This window comes from Myxocyprinus asiaticus, chromosome 1, assembly GCF_019703515.2.
Source record: "Myxocyprinus asiaticus isolate MX2 ecotype Aquarium Trade chromosome 1, UBuf_Myxa_2, whole genome shotgun sequence".
Lineage (NCBI taxonomy): Eukaryota > Metazoa > Chordata > Actinopteri > Cypriniformes > Catostomidae > Myxocyprinus > Myxocyprinus asiaticus.
Window position 1 is genome coordinate 26006247 of NC_059344.1, and position 24697 is coordinate 26030943.

General features: G+C 40.0%; 1 protein-coding gene across 5 annotated transcripts in view; it reads left to right on the forward strand.

Annotated features, from left to right (window-relative positions):
* Nucleotides 1-18369, forward strand: part of LOC127413044 (tubby protein homolog) — a 132829-nt gene extending 114460 nt beyond the window's left edge. For all 5 annotated transcript variants that reach the window (XM_051649908.1, XM_051650222.1, XM_051650056.1 and 2 more), the window contains 6 exons: nucleotides 6297-6488; nucleotides 7025-7137; nucleotides 8450-8564; nucleotides 8874-8972; nucleotides 10731-10902; nucleotides 13663-18369. In XM_051649908.1, the coding sequence (XP_051505868.1) occupies nucleotides 6297-6488; nucleotides 7025-7137; nucleotides 8450-8564; nucleotides 8874-8972; nucleotides 10731-10902; nucleotides 13663-13796 (825 nt within the window). In that variant the 3' untranslated portion in view covers nucleotides 13797-18369. The remainder of the gene's footprint in view (nucleotides 1-6296; nucleotides 6489-7024; nucleotides 7138-8449; nucleotides 8565-8873; nucleotides 8973-10730; nucleotides 10903-13662) is intronic.
* The last annotated feature ends 6328 nt before the right edge of the window (nucleotides 18370-24697 follow it).

Here is a 24697-nt window from a genome sequence, read left to right on the forward strand (position 1 = left end):
CCCCATATCTAGCATGGCCTTTAATTCTTCCCAAACAATCTCTTTTTTGTGCTCTGGTAATCGGTAGGGGCAACTGCGTACCACTACCCCTGGGGTCGTTTCGATATGGTACTCTATGAGATTCATGACTGGGAAGAGGCAAGAACATGTCAGAGAATTCTCCTTGCTACCTAGCAACCTCCATGACTTGTGACGGTGAGAGGTGGACTCGATCGGTGGCTTTTAAGTACACCTCCGGTCCGAGCTCCTCCCTCTCCGGAACCACCATCACCAAAGTTACGGGGACCGCCCCTCTCCATGGTTTTAGGAGATTGAGGTGGTAAATCTGACGTGCTCTGCCTCTGTCTGTTCGTTTAACCTCATAATCGATTTCCCCGACTCGCTGTGTGACCTCAAAGTGACCACTTGGTGAGTAATTTAGGGCTCGATGTGGGGAGAAATACAAGAACTTTATCTCCCAGTGTAAATTCCCATAGCAGAGTACCCCTATTATATAGCCAGCTTTGACGTTCTTGAGCCTGGAGCAAATTCTCCTGTGTTAATTGCCCCAGTGTGTGGAGTTTTGCTCTCAGGTCAAGAAAGTATAACATTTTGTTTTTGCTGTTTGAAGGTCCCTTCTCCCAATTTTCCCTTAGGACATCGAGCACGCCGTGCAGTCAACGCCCGTACATTAATTCAAATGGGGAGAAACCCATGGAGGCTTGAGGGATAATAAATTCGTACTGCAAATAATAGGGGCTCAAGCCACTTTTCCCAATTTAAAGCATCTTCGTGTACAAACTTACGTATTATATTCTTTAGTGTCTTATTAAATAGTTCGACCAAGCCATCTGTTTGGGGGTGGTACAATTGGGTTATATCCTCCTTTGTCTGAGCGTCCTGTATCACTCGATACAACCGATCCTTAATAATCTAAAAATATGACAGGGCCTGGGTAGCTTAGCAAGTAAAGACACTGACTACCACACCTGGAGTTACAAGTTCGAATCCAGGGCGTGCTGAGTGACTCCAGTCAGGCTTCCTAAGCAACCAATTGGCCTGGTTGCTAGGGTGGGTAGAGTCACGTTGGGTTAACCTCGTAGGGTCTCATCGTAGGTTGCCCTGGCTCCACCTCCCCAGCCAGCAAATCGCAAACCACACACCGAGGCACTTTGTTACAGGACCCATCCACACAAATTCCCCTCAATAAAGTAGTAAATGGCGGCCAATTCGTCCCCAAGATTAGTGGATGGGTGAGGCAGGGACTAACCGCAGCCTCAACACTATGCTTTTGTCCCTGAAATTGATTGATGACCATCACTACAGGGTAACTTTGAACATCCTTATGCACACACCTTACCTTCACCCACCAGCTTGTATCCAAAGCTTCAGATTGAACCAAGATTTGGTAAATGGAGGTTTGATTACAATCTGAATCCACCAAGGCTTTTTAAGTACCCCCCTTAATACTCACAGGTATCCAGTATGCTCCTGCTTGATTAGGGGCGGCTTGTGGCCTGTCGGGATCCAGACCAATGTCTCCACCTCCATTGCTGGGCATCGGTCCTGGAAATGCCCAGATTCTCCATAGCTCCAGCAGACTGGCCCAGACTTCACTGCCACACCCGCAGCAGCGGATTCACCAGCCTGTGGGGGAGAGCAGAGAGATTTAGGGAAAACCAGTGGGTTGAGTGGCCCACAAGACCAGGGAACCAGTTTTGGGGTCGGAATTCCCTGTTTCCGGGGAATAGGAACAAGACGGGGGAAAGGCGAGGGGGAGGGAAGAGAGAGAGAGAGAGAGAGAGAGAGAGAGAGAGAGAGAGAGGGCTTGCCAGCCCCTTAATATGCTGCCAAGTGGTTCTCAGCCAGCTGGATGGCCTCATCCAGTGACGCCGGGTGGTGGCACTGGACCCATTCTGTCGTCCCTTTCGGCAGTCGAGAGATTAATTGCTCCAGCACCACCAGATCGATCACTGCCACGACGTTGTTTCCTGTTGCCAGCAGCCACCGCCGGCAGGAGTCACGGAGCCGTTATACAAATGCAAACAGCCGGACGAGCTCGTCCAGCGTCAATGCTGGCGATGCTGTTCTGGGCTGCGGCCAACCCTCTGCAAGATGGCTCGTCGCAAGTTCTCATACTCCAGGAGGTCTGTCCAGAAGCTGTTGGGCCGCGAGTTGAGCCTCCGCGGTCAACAGCAGCAAAAGTCGGACAGCCCACTGGTGGTTGGGCCATCCCCAGGATTCGGCCGTTTGCTCAAACAACTCGATAAAGGCCTCCGGGTCATCTTGCGGGCCCACCTTGATGAGTGTGACATGGGAGATGGCCGAAGCTGTGGCCGGGGTCGCGGCTGAAGTTTCCTCCTGGGGTACTAAGCTCCATAACACTTGCCGGTACTCAGCAGGTGGGGCCTGAAGGAGCACCTGGAACCGCTGTTCTTGCTCTGCGCGCAGATCCAGGAGGGTCTGGTGCTGGGTTTGGTGGATATCAGCGAGTATCTTGATCACCTCAGCCAGCGGTGAGGATTCCATAATGGCATATCCTCCTCTAAATTCCCGGGTTTCAGCACCACTGTAACAGATCTCTAAACAATATAACACAAGTTTTATTCACAGTTTTTTTTTTATAACTCAAAGTTCACATGCGGTTTGCTTTTCAGCAGTAACACAAACACACAGGTCTGGTTTGCTTTTCAGCAGTGACACACACACACAGCTTCGTGCGACTCTCTCTCTCTGCCGGCGGTTTGGATTGTCCTTTTATCCCTCTCCAGCTCTCACTGCAACACAAAACAGCTGTTAGAGGTGATTTCCCACAGGTGTCAATCCTTACCGTTCTTCCTCTTCCGGCCTCGCTCTCCATAGACGTCACTCGTCCACACCCCATCACCACAATAGTATTTTTAACCACATTGTTATTATTATTATTATATTTTTCATTTCGCTTGGTGTAATTTGAATTTTGAATATTTAAAGCGGTAGAAATGAAGCGCATGCAAAAATCCACAGCCTAACCAGAAAAGCCGAAATAATCACTGTTTATACTAGCCATGATTTGTGTGTCACTTGATCAATATGATAAATAATCCTTACATTCTCTATAAACTAACGGAGCCTACATCCAAATCCTGACGAGAACCAAATTTTCCATGCGTTTAAAAGGAGCGAGTCACTGTCATTTAATGAATGTCTGGCAAATTTAAGGTTCTAATTCATTGCATACAGTCCATTTACACTACCAACTTCTTATGAATGTGCTGTCTTTGTTTATATCCTTGGTGCTTGAGAGAGAATGGACTAATAATAGAACAGATGGTGAAATAACTGGAGAAAAACCTTAAATTGCACATTAGCACTTTGCGCGCACAATTTTGCCAAACCCACTTGCGCCTAGACTTAGTGCGTGCCTGCACAAAAATATCAAAACTTAATGGCCATGCACATTGACTTTGCGCATATTAATTATCGCATAGCGCTGCAATTAGTGCAACGGTTCTGTAGGGGTCTGTATTTTCTTTATTTATTTTTTTGTGCTTCATTTGTAGGGCAAAAAAACCACACACAAACTAACAATCAAACTAAATTAAAATTGTAAATAATAATAATAATAATAATAATAATAATAAACCAGCTAAAAATCAAGATGTAGGCCAACAACTGACATAATATTTCTAACTTGGGTAAAAAAAAGCACCACTGAACTCGCACTGGGACAATAATGTATTTATTTATTTATTTTTAAATTAAATGCCAAAAGTCATCATTGTCATTGCTCTTTCAATATTGTATTATTCAAGGGGGGGCATTGGATTTAAAAAGGTTGAGGACCACTGCTGTAAATAGCTCAACTGGATATTTTGTTTCATTTCCCCCATAGAATTGAAAGGGTAACTATGTCAACTGTGATTTGTTTTCCTCCACGTTAAACCACACCCTCAGTATATGATGTGCTGCACACTGTGTCTATTATATGCTTGTCGTTTGCATAGTGCAGCTATAGGTCATCCTTGTCCATTCCTGACTATTTTGAGAGACTTAAATTGACAGTGGACTGCCATTTTAAGCTGTTAGCTCAAAATGTGAACAACTCAGTGGCCAGATGTGTTTCACATTCAGTGCTGTCACAAGCAGATAATATATTGTCCTGCTAGGATGTATTCTCTTGTGTCTGTCACAAAGTACAAAGCCCACAATGCTGGAAATGGAGGGTCACAGTCCTGTTGTTTCCTATGGCAACAGTGAAATGATTACTTTCTTAAAATAACTTGGTGATGGAAACTGTGCCTTTTTGAAGCCCCTGCTCTAGCCAAAAGCCCCTTTCACACATACAGCCTTTTCCAGAAAATTTACTGCATTTTTCAAGTTTGAGGTCATGTGTGAACATAACCTTTTTGAAAATACTGGTCAGTTTTGCTCTGGCAATTTCTCTTAATGAGAAGTTGTATCATTGCCTATAAATTTCCATACTGGTGGTATGTGTTAACAGCACATGTAGTACATTTACCAGTAAAGGCAACCCAACGATTTTCCTGTAATTTACCTGGTTGCATGTGTGAATGGGGCTAATGGCTCATTGGTGATCTTTCTGACTTGTATAGTCTTCTGTTGAAAATAAATATTGTTTATTTGTGTATGATGTGTATTATAGTTATAATTTTCATGGATCTTTTTGTGGAAAGTCCTGTGTACATACATTGTTAGCAGATAAGTCAGATGGGGAGAGGGTAACAGCAACAAGAGTTTGCTACAGTCAGTGTAACATGCTATAATTTATCTAAAATTATTTTACACAACATTTTTGTTCATTATGCCATCATATTAATTGAGAGACTCATGGAATACTTTTACTTTTAAAAATGTTTTTGTCACACTGCTGTAAAAAATAAATACAAATAAATAATAATATAATAATAATAATAATTATATATATATATATATATATATATATATATATATATATATATATATATATATATATATATATGGTTAAGAAGGTTTTACTCTTAAAGAAATGAATTTCATTTTGAAACATATGTATAAAATCATGACCACTTACATGAGACTAGTCATATCAGTAATCTTAAATAAAAGCCGTTTTATTCTACATGGGGCAGAGGCGCACACATGGGGGCTGCCATTTTAGAATCACATGACCAGCTGAATACTACTCGCTTAATCTCAGAAACCTTATTGTTTTTGGACACTTTCACTCTTGGATGAAAGTAATCATGGCTGATTGTGAATAGTGGATTTGTACAATGGCATCTGCAACTGAAAACTATTGATTTTGAATGATGCTGCATCCACACCATAAGGTGTCACAGTAAGTCCAAGATGGCATGAACAAAAGATTACTGAGTGCACCTTTAAACATTTTGGGAAAACTTGCACAAAACCTAAAATACTGAAAGCAGCTTTGAGATTTCAGTCAGGACCACTCTGTTTGATTAGAATTTGTTTTGTATAAGCTTTTGATAATAGTGTTTGGCAGGAAGGCTCCACTCTGAAGGGATCAGCTTCTATGCTGAACACATGTAGCCTATAACAATTAACCAGATAATTTACAAGCAAATTGACAACTGATTGATGACAGATCCAATATATGGTAATAATTCAGTACAAATAGTGATACAGTACAATGGTTGAGTTCAGAATAAGGAATCGGGAAGATGAAGATAACAGTATATTGTGCTGAAAGATGAGGTAATCTCATGAGGTAATGCATGCAGAAAGGCTCAGATTGGCTTGGGCATGATGGGGAGCTGGGGATGGGGATGGGGGTGGGGGTGGGTGAGTGAACGTCTGTGCGACAGACTACAGCAGGTGTGTGTTCTGAATGGTGAGTTTATATGTACTGCCTAATTGGTAGGAGGTGGAGTTCATAGATCAGCTAAGTGTCAGCTGATGAGCTGGTTGGCACTATGTGGTCTGCCTGAACTACACTTAAGCTCCATTTCAGTAAACTAGACTCAAGTCTTTTTTTGGCTCGTATCTTTGTGGTTGTGAACTGGCTTATCTGCGTCAATTGGGCTTGACCCTGCTGACGTCAGTGGGCTGCTTTGTTGCTCTTTAACATTTAACTTTTAATCCCAGCTGCTTACATTCCAGACAGTGAACTTTTCCCTCATTTATTTATTTTAATTCATTATCATTTGGCCTGGACTCTAGCTAAGACTGGGCCATGACTGTGTTTTCATAAAAATATATATAATAGAAAAATATACAGTATAATATATGTATAAAATATATAAATATATACAGATGTATGTTTCTTTCAGTATGTAAATTTGAAAATGACTTGATCCTAATCAATGTTACAGGAGGCGACATCAGCATCCACCCCATTGGCCAACGAGCCGTCCATCGATGTGGACGATCTGGAGGAGTTTACTCTCAGACCTGCCCCCCAAGGGGTGACTGTGAAGTGCAGGATCACTCGGGATAAGAAGGGTATGGACAGGGGCATGTACCCCACCTACTACCTCCATATGGAGAGGGAGGATGGCAAAAAGGTAAGGCACACCAAAAGTCTATTCCCAGTTTTTCGAAAGAGTTTTGGGTTATTTTGAATCCTCGTTGTCCTCCTGCAATCCAGTCAGTGACACTCCATTTCTCCAAATTGCTAAAGGATTTAATATGATTTATTTTTATGGAAGGGGCTAAATTTAGCCACATGCCAATGCTTATAATATTGTTCTACTGGGCAAATGTTGTTTTAAAAATGTCATGACTAAATCACAAACTATATGAGATGTAAGAACAGTGTGTTCCAGCTTTTATTTACCAGATGAAATAACATACAGTATACAGTAACATACAGCAGCCAATTTATCATTCCCAGCACTGCCTCAGAGGGTAAAGATAAAAGCCAAATATAAAATATATTCTTTTTTTTTTTTTTTTCTGAAATGAAATCAGATTCTCAGAAACGAAATATTGTTCTTTTGTTGTCAGGTTGTTTGTTTATGCAAGGTCTCCAATCTTTGATTTGGATCTCTTTTGATGTCAGTAACGCACATGCCCAAGTTAATTCAGTTGTATACTGTAGGTGTTCCTTTTAGCTGGGAGGAAGAGAAAGAAGAGCAAAACATCCAATTATCTCATCTCCATCGACCCCACTGACCTGTCTCGAGGTGGCGAGAGCTTCATTGGCAAACTAAGGTATATTTAAAGATGATTCATCATGTCATGATTCATAAGGTAGTGTAACCTAATTCTATACTAGTTGAGACAAGAGACGTGTATCTCTCTAAACGTTTTAGTGAGATCTTTAATGATTTTGTGCAGGCACGTGTGCGCTGCTCACGCAACTGCATTAGCCTATTTAAAACAGTAATTGGGTTCATTACTGGTGTCCGAGCACTGGAGTGTCTTTATTTGTATGAGGAGTGAGCACCTGTGTGTCTGTTGACATTAGAGTGTAGTTAAAGCACAGCACATGTGAAAACGTATATCTGCAGTGCAGATAAACACAGTATTCACCTTAGACATGGAGTAAGGGTATGTGTAAGTGTGTGTCTGAGTACATGCCTTCATTCTGTTACTACTGAGAAAAGATAACATCTTAACAATAGAGACAGCAAAAGTGGGGAGTTACAATCAATGTTCAAAATAATAATAATAATAATAATAATAATAATAATAATAAAAGAATACATGGAGTGATGTTGATATTTGAGATAATATACTTAATCCATTATTTGTCATAACTGATTTGAAGTAACTAAAATCATTTTAAAAATATCTAATTATTATTATAGTTATATTAGAAGTTGCACAGTAGTATTAATATTATCATTTTGAATCATATTGTAAAACTCAAATAGAATGTAGTCAGATGTGAATTGACACAATTAATGTTGTTTTCACCACCCCTCCCCCAATTACTGTAATGCATCCAGACATTTGACTTGAGTCTGTATGTAATTGTCATGATTCTCAATGATGATTTTCATAAAATTCTGATTACTGTAATACAATTTTTTTTTTTTTTTTATACTTTGTAACAGTAATGTTTTTAAATTAAATCAGCATATTTTCTATTATTAAAATCAGGCAGTACAGTGATGTATGGATACTTTACAATTTAAATAGTAAATTCACTGAGTGGCAATGACTGGGCTCATAGTTTTTTCCATTAAAGAGAATGAGATTTTACTGTATATTTTTAATGTGTATTTACTGTGCGCTATAGTAATGAGAATTATTGGGGGAAATATGCTTGATTGTCATGGAAATAATGTCACAATGCAAAAAAGTCTAAATGGTACAAGAACAAACTTTTACTTTATGCTAAATATATAATATAATAAATAATCTATTCATCTTTATTTATTTATTTATAAATATGACCCAGGCATGTTCTTGACATCCTTTGTGAAATGAACTCCTTCACTGTTTTGTGACTGGGATGTGCTCTAAAAATGTCTTTTAAGAATCACCATTTTAAGAATTGCTTCATTTTACCCCACAGATCAAACCTCATGGGCACCAAGTTTACAGTATACGACAGTGGTGTGAACCCAGTCAAAACCACCTCCAGCCTAGAAGCCGACAACTTACGGCAGGAGCTTGCAGCTATCTGCTATGTGAGTTTATGTGAATGGTCTTCATCAGTGGCCAGCACAGAGCCAGCACCCAGCCTTATGGGCACTAGATCTCTCTGTCAGTCAGTACAGGCACAAGAAGACCATGAACCAAGCCTGGCTTCTGGTGGTTACTTATGGTATAGCAATACCTCTAGTGGAGGGAAAACAGGAAGAGCTCTTATCTATAGACAAATGGTTTCTAAGAATTTCTCATCTGTCAAAAGATTTGTGAGTCACATGTATATGCAATCATAGAGGCAAAGGGCCAATTCAAATGTGAATGATTCTGTTTGTTCTTCTGTTCGGCAGGAAACTAATGTTCTAGGCTTCAAGGGACCTCGAAAGATGAGTGTTATTATTCCAGGAATGAACATGGACCACGAAAGGGTCTCCATCAGGCCTCGAAATGTAAGTGCATGGCTTTTTAGAAACCTACAAGTTGGCTGTTGTCATGTAGGCCTGTGTAAGTGGACTGTGTGTATATGAATCCTTTCATGGTCTTGAATCTTGAGGGACACAGATATTTTGAGAGACAGTGAGTGAGTGTGCCAAATGTGATAGCAACCTGACAGCATTCCTTGAAGGCTGCTGACCTTAAGGGCAAATGTTCCTACTGTATCTTTTAGATGTTATTTCCATGGGAGACACAAAATGTAGATTCAAAATAAAAGCAATATTTTGAAGGGAAACATGACATTTTATTATTTGAGTCCTAATGTGTTGGAAAATAGCAATAGATTAATTTGCGGGGTTATTTTCTATGTTCCTGACCTTTTTAAGGGTTAATATTTTAGATGAGCCAGAGTCTCAACAGTGTAATGCATCATGTATATCAGTTTGATACTGACACGTATAGATGTTTAGCCTGAGTAAACCAAAAACCCCTGGCCTATATTCTATATTCTATTAAGTTTGCTGATGACACGACGGTGGTAGGTCTGATCACTGACAATGATGAAACAGCGTACAGAGAGGAGGTGCACACTCTGACACACTGGTGTCAGGAGCACAACCTCTCCCTCAATGTCAGTAAGACAAAGGAGCTTGTGGTGGACTTCAGAAGAAAAGACAGAGAACACAGTCCCATCACCATCAATGGAGCACCAGTGAAGAGAGTCAGCAGCTTCAAGTTCCTGGGTGTCCACATCACTGAGGAACTCACATGGTCCGTCCACACTGAAGTCGTTGTGAAGAAGGCTCATCAGCGCCTCTTCTTCCTGAGACGGCTGAGGAAGTTTGGAATGAACTGCCACATCCTCACACGGTTCTACACCTGCACTGTGGAGAGCATCCTGACTGGCTGTATCTCCGCCTGGTACGGCAATAGCACCGCCCACAACCGCAAAGCACTGCAAAGGGTGGTGCGAACTGCCAGACACATCATCAGAGGTGAGCTTCCCTCCCTCCAGGAAATATATACAAGGCGGTGTGTGAAAAAAGCTCGGAGGATCATCAGAGACTCCAGCCACCCGAGCCATGGGCTGTTCTCACTGCTACCATCAGGCAGGCGATATCGCAGCATCAGGACCCGCACCAGCCGACTCCATGACAGCTTCTTCCCCCAAGCAATCAGATTTCTGAACTCTTGATCTCCCACGATCAAAATACATCAGCACTGCACTTTATTACCCTTACTCTTATATCTCACACCGGACTGTCATAAATTATATTATTATTATATTATATTCTCTCTGAACAACTTACTATCAACCGACAGCCTGAATGTCAATACAGTACAATACTGTACATTCTATATATATATATACTTTTTTTTATATATTTTTATTTTTAATTTTTATTGAATAATGTGTATCTATATAGTAAAAAAAACAAAAAAAACAACGTATTGTATACTGTACAGTGTATGTTATTATTTGTATATTGTTGAGTGTAATTATGTGTATAACAGATGTTTAAATTGTGTTGTGTTAATTTGATGTTATTGTAAATTGGTATATGTCTCATCACTGTCACGACTGCTATATTGATCGGAACTGCACCCAAGAATTTCACACACCAATGCACTTGTGTATATGGCTGTGTGACAATAAAGTGATTTGATTTGATTTGATTTGATAAAGGCTATTAATGTTAGCATTAGCAACAAGGCTATATGCTTTAATGGAAAGCTAATCCATCCCTCAACATCTGTCTTTTGCTTTGCAGGACCATGAGTCTCTGCTGGCTCGATGGCAGAACAAAAGCACTGAGAGTGTGATAGAGCTCCACAACAAGACGCCTGTGTGGAACGATGACACTCAATCATACGTGCTCAACTTCCATGGAAGGGTCACCCAAGCATCTGTCAAAAATTTTCAGATCATTCATGACAATGACCGTGAGTTAAAACATAATTTTAGCCCTTTGTACTACTTGCAATGGTTTGCATCTAGACCCTTTGGGTTAAAGTGGAAGTGTGTAATTTCTGTGCCATTAGCGTCACTAAACGGAATTGCATAAATAATCACGGTTTTCAAACAGATTGTAGAAAACTCCTGCGTCTTCCATTGGTTGTACATACAGATAGTCTCGCCTAAACTCACGCCATTAGTTGAGCCAATGTTGCAGTGTCGGGCTAGACAGTCTGCTCAAACAAACAGAAGAATGTTTTGATAGTCCCACAGAGCCACAGTGTCACACTCATAGGGAAAATCAACCTACAAATGGATTACTTTACTCTGCATTTTAAGATGGAATATGAGAACATCTAAAAATTACATACAGCTTTAAGTGCTTACATGTTTACAAGTTACAATATTCAGATTTGATATGGTGGTTGTGATGTCACGCTATTGAAAAATAATAATTTTTAGCCAAGTATATATCAATATTAAAGGGATAGTTCACATAAAAATGAAAATTCTCTCATCATTTACTCACCCTCTTGCAACTCCAGATGTGTGAGACTTTCTTCTGCAGAAACAATTTTGAAGCTGCAAAAAGCATATAAAAGCATAATAAAAGTCATCCAAATGACTCCAGTGTTTTAATTCATGTCTTTAGAAGTGATATGATAGGTGTGGATGAGAAACAGATCAATATTTAAGTCCTTTTTTGCTAGAAATTCGAGACTGTCCTCACTACGGACTGTAGCGTGATGACGTATTGGATTTAATCCATTACGTAGTCGATTTCCGTGACATACTGTATGTTTTTAATGTGCACACCACAGCTACATATTATATTACATTCTCTTCACAACAGTATGTTATTTAGTGTTGTCAGTACAGCATACACACAATTTTGTTTGACAGGTTATATTAGCCTAGTGGCTAACTAAAAGTTAGTCGTTTAACTACTGCCGGTAGATCTGTGCCTATATAAGCTTTAATGGATAATATTTAATAAATTCATCCATAGCGAATCTCCACGAAACTGCTCTATTTGTGCCGTATCGTAATCGACCATTGCAGGAAACACAAAGATAAACGTTTTCATTTTTTTATTCTTGTATCTCAAGTAAGTCATATTTTATAACAATATATGTGTTGTCCTTAATCCACATAACTTCGTTTTTTAAATAAAATCTACCGGCCTATACATTTTTATGTTTCCTTTTTTTTGTTGTAAGGTTTAAAGACTGAAAATTTCTATCTGTAACTGTTTAATTATTCTGTTGTCTTATAGAGACATTATTAGTGTAGCAGTCATCGGCCTGTAATTATCATTAATGTATTGATCAAATAAAGGTTATATATTTCTTTGTCCATATACGTGATAGAGTATAAATACAATTTTAATCCCAAATCAAATTAAAGAAATAGGACAGTATTTGTCCTTGAAACTGAACCAAACAAATTCACTCCAAATACTCAGCAACCTCTCATTCTTAGAAGACTAAAATCCCGATGCTCAAAAGTTATTAGTATGCTATACTATACTACTAAATATATATATACACACACATTACCGGTCAAAAGTTTTGAAAGACTTGACTGAAATGTTTCTCATGATCTTAAAAATCTTTTGATCTGAAGATGGATGCTTAAATGTTTGAAATTAGTTTTGTAGACAAAAATATAATTGTGCCACCATATTCATTTATTTCATTATAAATCTAAAATGTAATTAAAAAAAAGGTTTTTGAAATTGATGACTTGGACCGAATAATAAAGAAAAGCAGCCAATAAGTGCCCAACATTGATGGGAACTCCTTCAATACTGTTTAAAAAGCATCCCAGGGTGATACCTCAAGAAGTTGGTTGAGAAAATGTCAAGAGTACATGTCTGCAAATTCTAGGCAAAGGGTGACTACTTTGAAGATGCTAAAATATAACACAGTTTTGATTTATTTTGGATTTTTATAGTCACATAATTTCCATAGTTCCATTTATGTTATTCCATAGTTTTGATGACTTTTTGTCTACATCTACGTAATGGATGTCTGTGACATAGTAGATGAAATCCACAATGTCATCGTGCTACAGTCTGCAGCGAGGACCTCTTGAGAAATTCTTCTCCCTACCCAGCAGGGGGCGATATGCACAAAGAATGTGAATCACCAAAAACACAAGAAGAAGAATGTGAAAATGAAAGGTAAAGTGGAGATTGACTGAGCAGGGAGGAGAATTTATAGTAAAAAGGGACTTAAATATTGATCTGTTTCTCACCCACACCTATCATATCGCTTCTGAAGATATTGATTTAACCACTGGAATCTTATGGATTACTTTTATGCTGACTTATGTGATTTTTGGAGCTTAAAAATTTGTAAATGTCTTCAGTTCAGCAGATGAAAAAGTAATATACATCTGGGATGGCATGAGGGTGAGTAAATGATGAGATAATTTTCATTTTTGGGTGAACTATCCCTTTGAACTCTGCTAGAGCATATTAAAAGTTTAGATTTACAAAATTTGAAGTGCACTTTCAATTCTTTTGTACTGCTAAAGGAAAAGCACTTTTCATTAAATAGTCACTTTAACAGTCCTTCTGGTAAAACCACAGGTGTTAAGTTAACATATGCAGTCTGTACTAGATATACAGCAGCATATACTGTATGTGGAGCACATAGATTCCAGAGATGAATTTTAGATGAAAACTGCCAGTAGAAAAACATTACATTTTTCTGTATGTTTTCACCCATTCATGTACACAGCGGACTACATAGTGATGCAGTTTGGTCGTGTAGCAGAGGATGTCTTCACTATGGACTACAACTACCCCATGTGTGCCCTTCAGGCATTTGCTATTGCTCTATCCAGCTTTGACAGCAAGCTGGCCTGTGAGTAGCCGTCTCTCTGCCAGCCATGACCACATAAAGACCCAGCCAGACTGCTTTACAATCAGAATCACTGAGTAAAGGGCTGCGGTGAACTCCACGGCAGCAGAGTCCCTCTGTCAACAACCACATGTGGAGTCATGAATGAGTATGGCCTTTAAAAAAAAAAAAAAAAAAAAAAAAAAACTTTTGTCCCTCAAGACAGTGGGGGAAAAGCACAAAGACTAAACCACTGTTTTTCCTTTTAATCTGTTAAAATGTGTGTGTTGGGGGGGGGCACAACATTATAAGAAGATACAGTTGAAGTCAGAATTTGACATACACTTTAGCCAAATACATTTAAACTCAGTTTTTCACAATTCCTGACATTTCACTGTAGAAAAAATTCCCTGCCTTAAGTCAGTTAGGATCACTACTTTATTTTAAGAATGTGAAATGTCAGAATAATGTAGAGAGAATGTTTCTTTTATTTATTTCATCACATTCCCAGTGGGTCAGAAGTTTACATACACATTGTTAGTATTTGGCTGCATTGCCTTTAAATTGTTTAACTTCAAATGTTTTGGGTAGCCTTCCACAAGCTTCTCACAATAAGTTGCTGGAATTTTGGCCCATTCCTCCAGACAGAACTGGTGTAACTGTGTCAGGTTTGTTGACTTCTTGCTCGCACATGCTTTTTCAGTTCTGCCCACAAATTTTCTTTCAAATTTAGGTCAGGGCTTTGTGATGGCCACTCCAATACCTTGACTTTGATGTCCTTAAGACATTTTGGTGTTCTTCGGCTTGCAAGCCTCACCCTTTTTCCTCCAAAAATAACAATGGTCATTATGGTCAAACAGTTAAATTTTAGTTTCATTAGACCATAAGATATTTCTCCAAAAAGTAAGATCTTTGTCCCCATGTGCACTTCCAAACTGTAGTCTGGCTTTTTATGGTGGTTTTGGAGCAGTGGCTTCTTCCTTGCTTAGCCGCCTTTTAGGTTATGTCGATATAGGACTCGTTTTACTGTGGATATAGATACTTGTCTACCTGTTTCCTCCAGCATCTTCACAAGGTCCTTTGCTGTTGTTCTGGGATTGATTTGCACTTTTCGCACCAAACTACGTTCAACTCTAGGAGACAGAATGCGTCTCCTTTCTGAGTGGTATGATGGCCTTGTGGTCCCATGGTGTTTATACTTGCATACTATTGTTTGTACAGATGAATGTGATAACTTCAGGCATTTGGAAATTGCTCCCAAGGATGAACTAGACTTGTGGAGGTCCACATTTTTTTTTCTGAGGTCTTGGCTGATTTCTTTTGATTTTCCCATGATGTCAAGCAAAGAGGCACTGAGTTTGAAGGTAGGCCTTAAAATACCTCCACAGGTACACCTCCAATTCAGTAAACCTCCCATCAGAAGCAAATTGGCTAAAGGCTTAACAGTATCTTCTGGAATTTTTCAAGCTGCTTAAAGGCACAGTTAACTTTGTGTATGTAAACTTCTGACCAACTTGAATAGTGATATAGTCAATCAAATGTGAAACAATCTGTCTGTAAACAGTTGTTGGAAAAATTACTTGTGTCATGCACAAAGTAGATGTCCTAAACAACTTGCCAAAACTATAGTTTGGTAATATTAAATCTGTGGTGTGGTTAAAAAATGAGTTTTAATGGCTTCAACTTAAGTGTATGGAAATGTATGACTTCAACTGTACATTCATTTGCATCGCAGTCAAAATGGAATCTCCTTTTTCTTTCTTAACGGACATTATTGTGTTTTGCAATATAACACTAACATTTTGTTAATGTTAAATTAAGAATATTTTACAGTGATAAGTGTGTCCCTAAGTAAAAAAAAAAAGAAAATTTTCCAGGGTCATAATTCTACAAGAATAAAGCTTAATGTTCACTAACAATTTAAATATTATTTTTCACGAGAAATGTAATATGTAGCCGTGATTTATAACAGATTGGATATTTGGTTTACTTAATGAACAGACTTTTGTAAAGTGAATTTGAATGTCACTGTCATATGTGAAATGGCTCCAGTTATACATAAGTCACCTGTGTCATAAAACACTGAAATATGAATTGTATCAATAATACATCATGCTTCTTGAGGGCTCCATAGTTATTTTCCAGTGTATGAAGTCATATTTATTATGTATTTATATAGATTTCCATACCATATGCTGCTTTTGTCTTAGCCCATTGCCAATAATTCTCTGTGCTTCTAGCACAAATGTTGGGCACTTTCACACTCAGATTTTTTTTGCAGATGCATTAAATTCAAATGAGTAATGTGTAATAGTTCTACAAAATATATGTAATCAATAGGGGTTCATAACCAGACTGCATTAGTTTCACATCAGTTATCAACCCAGATCATGTAAAACCCATATCCCACTTTTTATGTGGACCTTAGTGACGTTACTTCGTTGCACCAAGTGTACACCAATAGAATGACCCAAAATCAATGGTTTACCAGTTCCGCATGCACACCAATAGCTCTAGTGTGAAAGTGCCCAAAGACCATAAAGGTGCACTCAGTAATTTTTTTCCTCATTTAAAAAGTTTTACTTCTAAAAAAATTAATAGTAATTTTGAAACATGTATAAAATCATGACCATTCATGTGAGATGAAGAGTTCAGTTATATCAGTAACCTTATAAATGCTCTTTTATTCTACATGGAGCAGGGGTGCCCTCATGGGGGCAGCCATGTTAGCATCACATGACCAGCCAGATACTAACCACTTAATCTCAGTAACTGCCCTGTGATTGTACACTTTCATTCATGGATTAAATTAATCCTGGCTTAATGTGCATAGTGAATTTCTACAGTGGCATTGATACTGAAATCTACTGTGGTTGAATGATGCAGCATCTAGGCCACTGGGTGTCAGTGTAAGCCATACTTCGACATAGTTCAAAAAGTTACTGAGTGCAGCTTTAATGGTAGCAAAACTGTGATGTATGTTATTTTATGTGAGGGTCATTATCAGGGTAAGTACAATATCATCTCAGTCATACTGACTCACTACATTGAAGGGGAATGTAGTGAATGGAGCACTTTATTCAGAGTTTAATGGTGGAAAGCTGTAAATATTGTGCCTTTGGACAAGACACTTGCGATGCTTGAAGATGCTACATTGTTTACTCCAGCCAGTGTTTATTTATCATGCAGCTACCTGAGCTTCTGTCTTAGTTCTTGAGAACAACTTGTATATTTACAGTAAACCTACAGTATACTGGGCAAGTCTGGTTTAGTTGCCTGCTTGTGTAAAAGCTGATTTTTATAAGAACAGAAAAACAACTATTTGGATTCTCATTGACAAAGTGAGACTGACATATGCAGTTTGTTCACAAGCCATCCATAAAATGTCCTGCTGCATGCATATAAGATTGCTGTAGTGCAAATTTTACAAGTGTGTGGAATGAACAAATTGTCAAAGAGGACAGTCAAATTAAAAAAACAAACAAAAAAAAAAACTAAATTCAGCATACTTTTTCTACTAGTTTGTTAATGTACGCATCTTTCCTAAACAATGCTGATGAGTGAATCAAGGAAGTAAGTGGTGTATCATCAGTGATAATTTAATTGAAATATCCAAAAGCCTGCTGTGTGATATTCTAGCTACCTATTTCCCTTAAAGCCAAATTGTTCTTAGAGCATTTTAGAAGTTTTATTTTCATTTATAATTCATTTAAATGGCCTCACTAATTCAGAGGAGCACTGCTTTTTTTTATCCAAAAGCATGCCTGGATGTTTTGGTTGATTATTATATTATTTATAATTTCAGTTAAAAGTCACCGTAAAACTTTGCAGAAAAAAGCTGCAGATATACGAATCTTTTGTTATTGTCTAATAACTAACAACATTAGTGTTGAATGAATGTGTTATGATAATTTAATCTATCATAGTTCTTTTCCCCACAGTCTCATTTGACTTGGTGGTGAAAACTGAATCTTCCATCACAAAATAGATTTACTATTGACTAGAGAAGTTATTACTGCTTTACTTTTTTTAAGAATACAAGATAAAGGCTAGACATGTGCTGCAAATGGCAGACCTTAATTTTCTTTCATATTTCAACACCCAGTAGAAAACTGTCAAAACATTATCCAGTGCTATTTCTTCCATTTTTAATATTCACTTTAATCATTTTAAAATTACAGATTCAGACACAACATTTTAAAATATATTTTCCCCCAGAAAAGTATTTTAATATTACATTTTTAGCAAAGAATATGTCTAAGATTACATTCTTAGACATATTAAAAAGAAACCTGTGATGTTTACTGTAAGTAATTAAAGTTTGCATTTTTTTAAAAGGCTCATGAAACCATTCCAGCACTTTCTATTCTTTATCAATGTTATGCTCTAATTTTGGGGTTGCTTTGGTAAAAATACTAAAAACGTATTTGTTTTTCTGCTATTTTTATCTGTTTGAAAAAAAAAAAAAGAAAAAAATCTTACCACTCTGTTAAAGTGATAATGTATAACTGTTACGTCACATTGTTTTGTAAAATGTGTACATTGGTCAATACAGTGTTTGTATACAGTACTCAAGATATATAAAATAAATAAATCTGAACTCCAGTGACATTTCACAACCACGATATTTAGGAATGAATAAGTCATTTTACTTACAATACTTCAAAACTAAATTGTCAGATGAAATAAAGTACATACACAAACATATCTGTTCACTAAACTTTAACTGGCAAAGAATTTTGTTATAAACCGTTTTTTTTTTTTTTTTTTACAGATCATCTATAATCTAACATGTGTAGGCCAATTATTACGCAAGCAAGAGTGTTGTACTGAATATCAGGAATGTGATTCAGCCGTATGCATAGGTGATAGGTAATCACAGCCATGCTGATATTTAGTAATATACATTTTTAATGTATTCTAAATTTGCAATAAAACCACATGTATGCAAAAATCACATGTATGCAAAAACAACTAAAAAAAAACAAACACCCGAGGCCCTAAAACCAAAGAATATGTTTAGTCAAAATGTACTAAGTAATGTCTCCGGCTATACATGTAACCTCAGTTTCCTGAGATAAAGGGAACAAGACATTGTGGTAAACATTTTTGGGGAATTCCTTTGATCACCTAGTTGAAGCCCTTGTATATTATATATATATATATATATATATATATAAATAAAATACTGTATATTAACCTTGACGTTAATAACAGCAAATGCGACTCTCGCAAGACTTTCCTAGTCTGGCAGACGCCAGTTTCCTTCTAGACATGACCTCTTTTATAAATCAAAGCTACACGTAATCAGCTACATTTGAATGCAGAAATGATCCCCGATCGAGCTATTGTATGGTTCCCTATCGATTCAGTTCACTCGACATTGCGGTAAATGCTTTTGGGGAATTCCTTCTCCGACGACCTAGTTGAAGCCCTTGTATGATTATGGCAATCTTATGATTGGCAATGGTATGAGCCCTGCCCCTTTCGGCACACAGTTGGCCTATATAAGTGGGTGCGCGAACACCATTTCTTCAGAATTTTCGGACAAGAACGCATTGCTCGTACCTCAAAACTCTGAAGTAGTAGTGCGCAATGGTTTCGCAATGTCTCGTTCCCTTCATCCAGAGACGTGTAACCGGAGACGTTCCCTATCGATTCAGTTCACTTAACATTGCGGTTAATGGAGAACAGAGTCCCATCACGGCACACTACATGACATCATACCCCAAGAGATACACCAGGGTATAAACACTTGTAAAATAATATGTATACGAGGTCACAGGCCCGCTGGGTGGTGACTTATTACAACATTTTAAGTGTATAGAATAATGAATAACCCCAAATGTTGACAACCAGACTGGAAGTTAATCTTATGCTGGGGATAGAGTCATATAATATACACAGTATAAATTTAACCCCTTCATAGCCAGAGGTAGGGAGGGAGGTTTATTCTTATTGGAAGTGCTTGTGACTTCTAGTGGGAGTAAACTGGATAAAAGCCTACACAGGTGGTTGTATTAAAATTTTAACAGGTAGCCTGCCCGTAATAAGGAGCTCGGCTCACCCACTGTTGTTGGAATAGCAAGCTTTCTAGACAGACAGGACTTGCGAAGCGATGGACGCCACGTCTATATCATAAAACTTTGCAAATGTGTTCTGCGAAGACCATCCTTCTGCAAGGCATATATTCTGTAGTGATAAACCGTTTGTCCATGTCAATGAAGACACCATGCCTCTGGATGAATGCGCTTTCTCACCAATAGGGCATCTCACACCCTGTGATTCATAAGTGAGGGCGATCGCATCAACGATCCAGTAAGAGAGCCTTTGCTTAGAGATGGACATGCCTTTTGTGCATCCTCCATAACAAACTAAGAGCTGATCTAACAGCCTAAACTGGTGGGTGTGCTCCACATACATGTGTAATGCCCACACAGGGCATAACAAACAAATGCATCGACTGCTCATCCGAATTAAATGGTAGGGGAAAGACGGCTTGTAGGTGGACCGCCTGAGCCCCGAAGGGCGTGCACAGAACCTTAGGCACATAGCCTTTCTGGGTTGATGGTGGCTTTTGAAAGACCCAGCCCAAATACCAGGCATAAGCGGTCAACCTACAGCGCCTGCATATCACCCACCCATTTAACTGAGGCCAGAGCCAATACGAGTGCAGTCTTAGAGAAAGCACACGCAACTCAACAAATTCCAATGGTTCGAATGGGAGGCTTGAGAGCACCTTCAGTACCAGGTTTAAATACCAAACTGGGACTGTAGCAGGGCGAGGGGGTTTAGGCGCCTCGCTCCCTTGAGGAACTGAAAAATAGAACATGTTTGCCCATGGAGGAGTCAGCCTCCGGGGCGTGGTATGCCGACATAGTTGCTACCTAAGCATCGATGTGGTGAGATCCACATCCAGCCGCTACTGGAGGAACGCAAGGATCTCAGCTATGGAGCAATTCACTGAGTCTTCACCACCTGAGGAGCACCAATTTGTAAAAACACGGCACTTACCGCATACAGGTGTCTTGCGGACAGTGCTGTAGCTTGCAGAATGGCATTCACCTCAGCGGGGCATGGCATTTATGTAAGCTACCAGTGTCATGTTGTCCGATCGAATCAGAAAGTGGTGATTCGCTACCTCGGAATGCAAAGCCTTCAAGGATAAGAGACAGTTAGTATTTCCAGACAACTGAAGTGCTAGGTGCCAAAAACCTGACCCAGCATGATGCTGTTAAAAAGTTGGAGCTGTCCAAGGTGCTAGAGCAGCCAGACAGCGGCGAGTAATGCCAATGCGCATGCGCCCATGCACTGGCGAGGTTTCATGTAAAAGTCATAACAGTGCGATGGCTGATGCTTTTCGCCTAGGCCTCAGAGTAGTAAATTCCCGTGCTTGCACAACAGAGCCTCTGATCAGACTAATAATAGCCCATAATAGAGGTAGTTTAAAATGCACACGTTGCTCAGCTTCAACGGAGCGAGTGCTGCATCGATACACTTGAGAGTTTAGAGAGCTAGGACTCTGAATTAATAAGCTGTTCTCTCGAATGCGAACCTCAAAACAGCCTGAGATGAGGTGCAACTCGTACGTACGCGTGCATCCTTCAGATCTATTGACGCAAATCAGCCCGAGGATGGATAAGCGGTAAGATCTGTTTTTGAATGGGCCCTTTGCGAGCACATGATTCAAGCATCTCAGATCTAAAATGGCAAGTATCTGTGATTCAAGCATCAGTTCTATCGCGTTCTCTGCGAGGAGATTGTGAGTTCCTGCATGCAACATAGGCCCATCCCGAGCTGGGACCATAGATGACGTAAGCGAGATAACGGGTACGTCGGTAAAAGAAACGTTAAGGGCTTCTTTGAGTGTGTGCGCCTCGTGCAGTGCAACAAGTGCTTTTCTCTTTATGAGAACATCCATTATTAAAACACAACACACAGAAGCAACATTCTGTGCAATATCCCAGTCCCAACAAACTCCAGCAGGGAGGGGGAAAGAAATTAGAATGTTTGTGTGTCTCATGAAGGCATCACAAGCGTTTTTCTCTTTTTCTGTAAGAATCATTCTTTATTTAACACAACACATAGAAACAAAATTTCTGTGTGTGTGTGTCACATACAGCGAATGATTTCTCTTTTATGCGAGAACATTTATATGTGAACACCACAAACAGAAACATATTTGTGTATCATCTCAGCGACCTACGGTGGGGAGTAAGCAGCATATGAATGTGTGCATCTCAATATTTGCGACAAGCACATTTCTACATTTTTATGAAAACTTGTTTCTGTGAACACAGTACACAGAAACAGTCTGCATGAAGCCTCTCAGTGAACCCCAGTGGGGAGGGGAAGCGAACAGCGTGTAAATGCGCGTGTGTCGAGCATGTGCAGCGCGAGTAGATGCAACAATCACTTTATTGTGTGAGAAGATTATTTCTGTGTGATGATTTTCACATAAACAACACACTTGCAATCTCCCAGCTAATTCCGGCGAGGAGGGGAAGTGAACAGCGTGCAAATGTGCGTGTTTCTCGGACTCAAGATGGCACCGAGTATGGCTGCTGCGTTGCGAGCTCCGACACAACATAGCAATGTTTTGTTTGTTTTGTTCACAATTCTTATATTTTTTGTCTTGGATGTTGTCTGCCTTATTGTCTACTACAGACAAACACTTTTTGACATTGGTTCAGCAATCTCACACCGAAAACCGGACTTCACATTCCTCAATGCCGACCCGCTGTTTACAAACACGCAAGCGGAGCCCTTTGTCTGGGCAGCACGGCCGCGGAAACGCAGGAGGAAAAGGGGAAACAGAGCCAGCGTTCTCATCACAGTAAGACACCGCGCAAATCGACCCCCACTACCCACTATTCTACTGGCAAATGTTCAGTCTCTGGATAACAAGCTCTGTGAGCTGAAAGCGCGGATCTCTTTCCAACAAGAGACGAGGGACTGCTGCATTATCTGCCTAACAGAAACTTGGATGTCTGCGGAGATTCCAGACTCAGCCATTGAACCCGTGGGGTTCTCCGTGCACCGAGCGGACAGAGCAAAAGACCTCTCAGGTAAAACTAGAGGAGGTGGTGTATGTTTTATGATCAACAAATCCTGGTGTGATCAGAGGAACGTACATTCTATCAAGTCTTTCTGTTCTCCTGATCTGGAATTTCTTATGCTTCTGTGTCGACCATTCTGGCTACCGATGGAATTCACAGCGGTCATTATCACTGCTGTGTACATTCCCCCACAAGCCGACACAGACCGGGCACTCAAGGAACTGTATGGGAGAATAAGCGAGCAGGAAACCGCGCACCCTGAAGCCGCGTTCATTGTGACCGGGGACTTTAATAAAGCCAGTTTAAAATCAGTCGCACCAAAATAACACCAGCACATTAGTTTTAACACACGAGGGGACCGGGTTTTGGACCATTGCTACTCTCCGTTCTGGGATGGCTACAAATCCCTGCCCCGCCCACCATTTGGCAAATCGGACCACTCTTCCATTCTGCTTCTGCCCGCTTACAGGCAGAAATTGAAACAGGAAGCACCCACCCTCAGAACGATCCAGTGCTGGTCGGACCAATCAGATTCTACGCTACAAGACTGTTTTGATCACATGGACTGGGAGATGTTCCGGTCCGCCTCTGATGACGACATCGAACTTTACGCTGATAGCGTAATGTGTTTCATCAGAACGTGCGTAGAGGACGTGATTCCGACCAGGACAATACGGATCTATCCAAATCAGAAACCTTGGATCAATAGCGATGTTCGCGCGGCACTTAATGTGCGGACCTCCGCTTTTAATTCCGGGAATGCGGAGGAGCATAAACAAGCCAGTTATGCCCTCCGAAAAACTATCAGAACCGCAAAACGCCAGTACAGGAGCAAGATTGAAGGACAGTTTAACACCACCAACTCTAGAAGCATGTGGCAGGGAATTAACATCATCACAGACTTTAAAGGGAATAAAAACTCCACCATGAACACTGCTGCCTCTCTACCGGATGAGCTAAATACTTTTTATGCTCGTTTCGAGGGAAATAACACCGCCCTCGTGGAGAGAGCTCTCGCGGCTGAAGCTACAGAGGTTAGTTCACGCTCAGTCTCTGTAGCGGATGTAACCCGATCCTTCCGACGGGTGAATATCCGCAAAGCCGCGGGCCCAGACGGCATTCCGGGCCGCGTCATCAGAGCGTGCGCGAACCAACTGGCTGGTGTTTTTACGGACATTTTCAACCTTTCCCTCACTTTGTCTGTAGTCCCCACATGCTTTAAAACATCCACCATTGTGCCTGTACCAAAGATACCAAGTTATCAAAAATAACTTGTTTAAATGACTGGCGTCCTGTTGCTCTGACCCCCATCATCAGCAAATGTTTTGAGAGACTAATCGGAGATTACATCTGCTCTGTACTGCCACTCAATCTTGACCCGCTGCAGTTTGCTTACCGCAACAACCGCTCCACTGATGATGCCATTGCATCTACAATACACACTGCTCTCTCCCACCTGGAAAAAAGAACACTTATGTGAGAATGCTGTTTGTAGACTACAGCTCAGCATTCAACACCATAGTGCCCTCCAAGCTAGATGAGAAACTCAGGGCTCTGGGCTTAAACAGCTCGCTGTGCAGCTGGATCCTGGACTTCCTGTCAAGCAGACGCCAGGTGGTTAGAATAGGCAGCAACATCTCCTCATCACTGACCCTCAACACTGGAGCCCCACAGGGCTGTGTTCTCAGCCCACTACTGTATTCCTTGTACACACATGACTGTGTGGCAACACATAGCTCCAATGCCATCATTAAGTTTGCTGATGACACGACGGTGGTAGGTCTGATCACTGACAATGATGAAACAGCCTACAGAGAGGAGGTGCACACCCTGACACACTGGTGTCAGGAGCACAACCTCTCCCTCAACGTCAG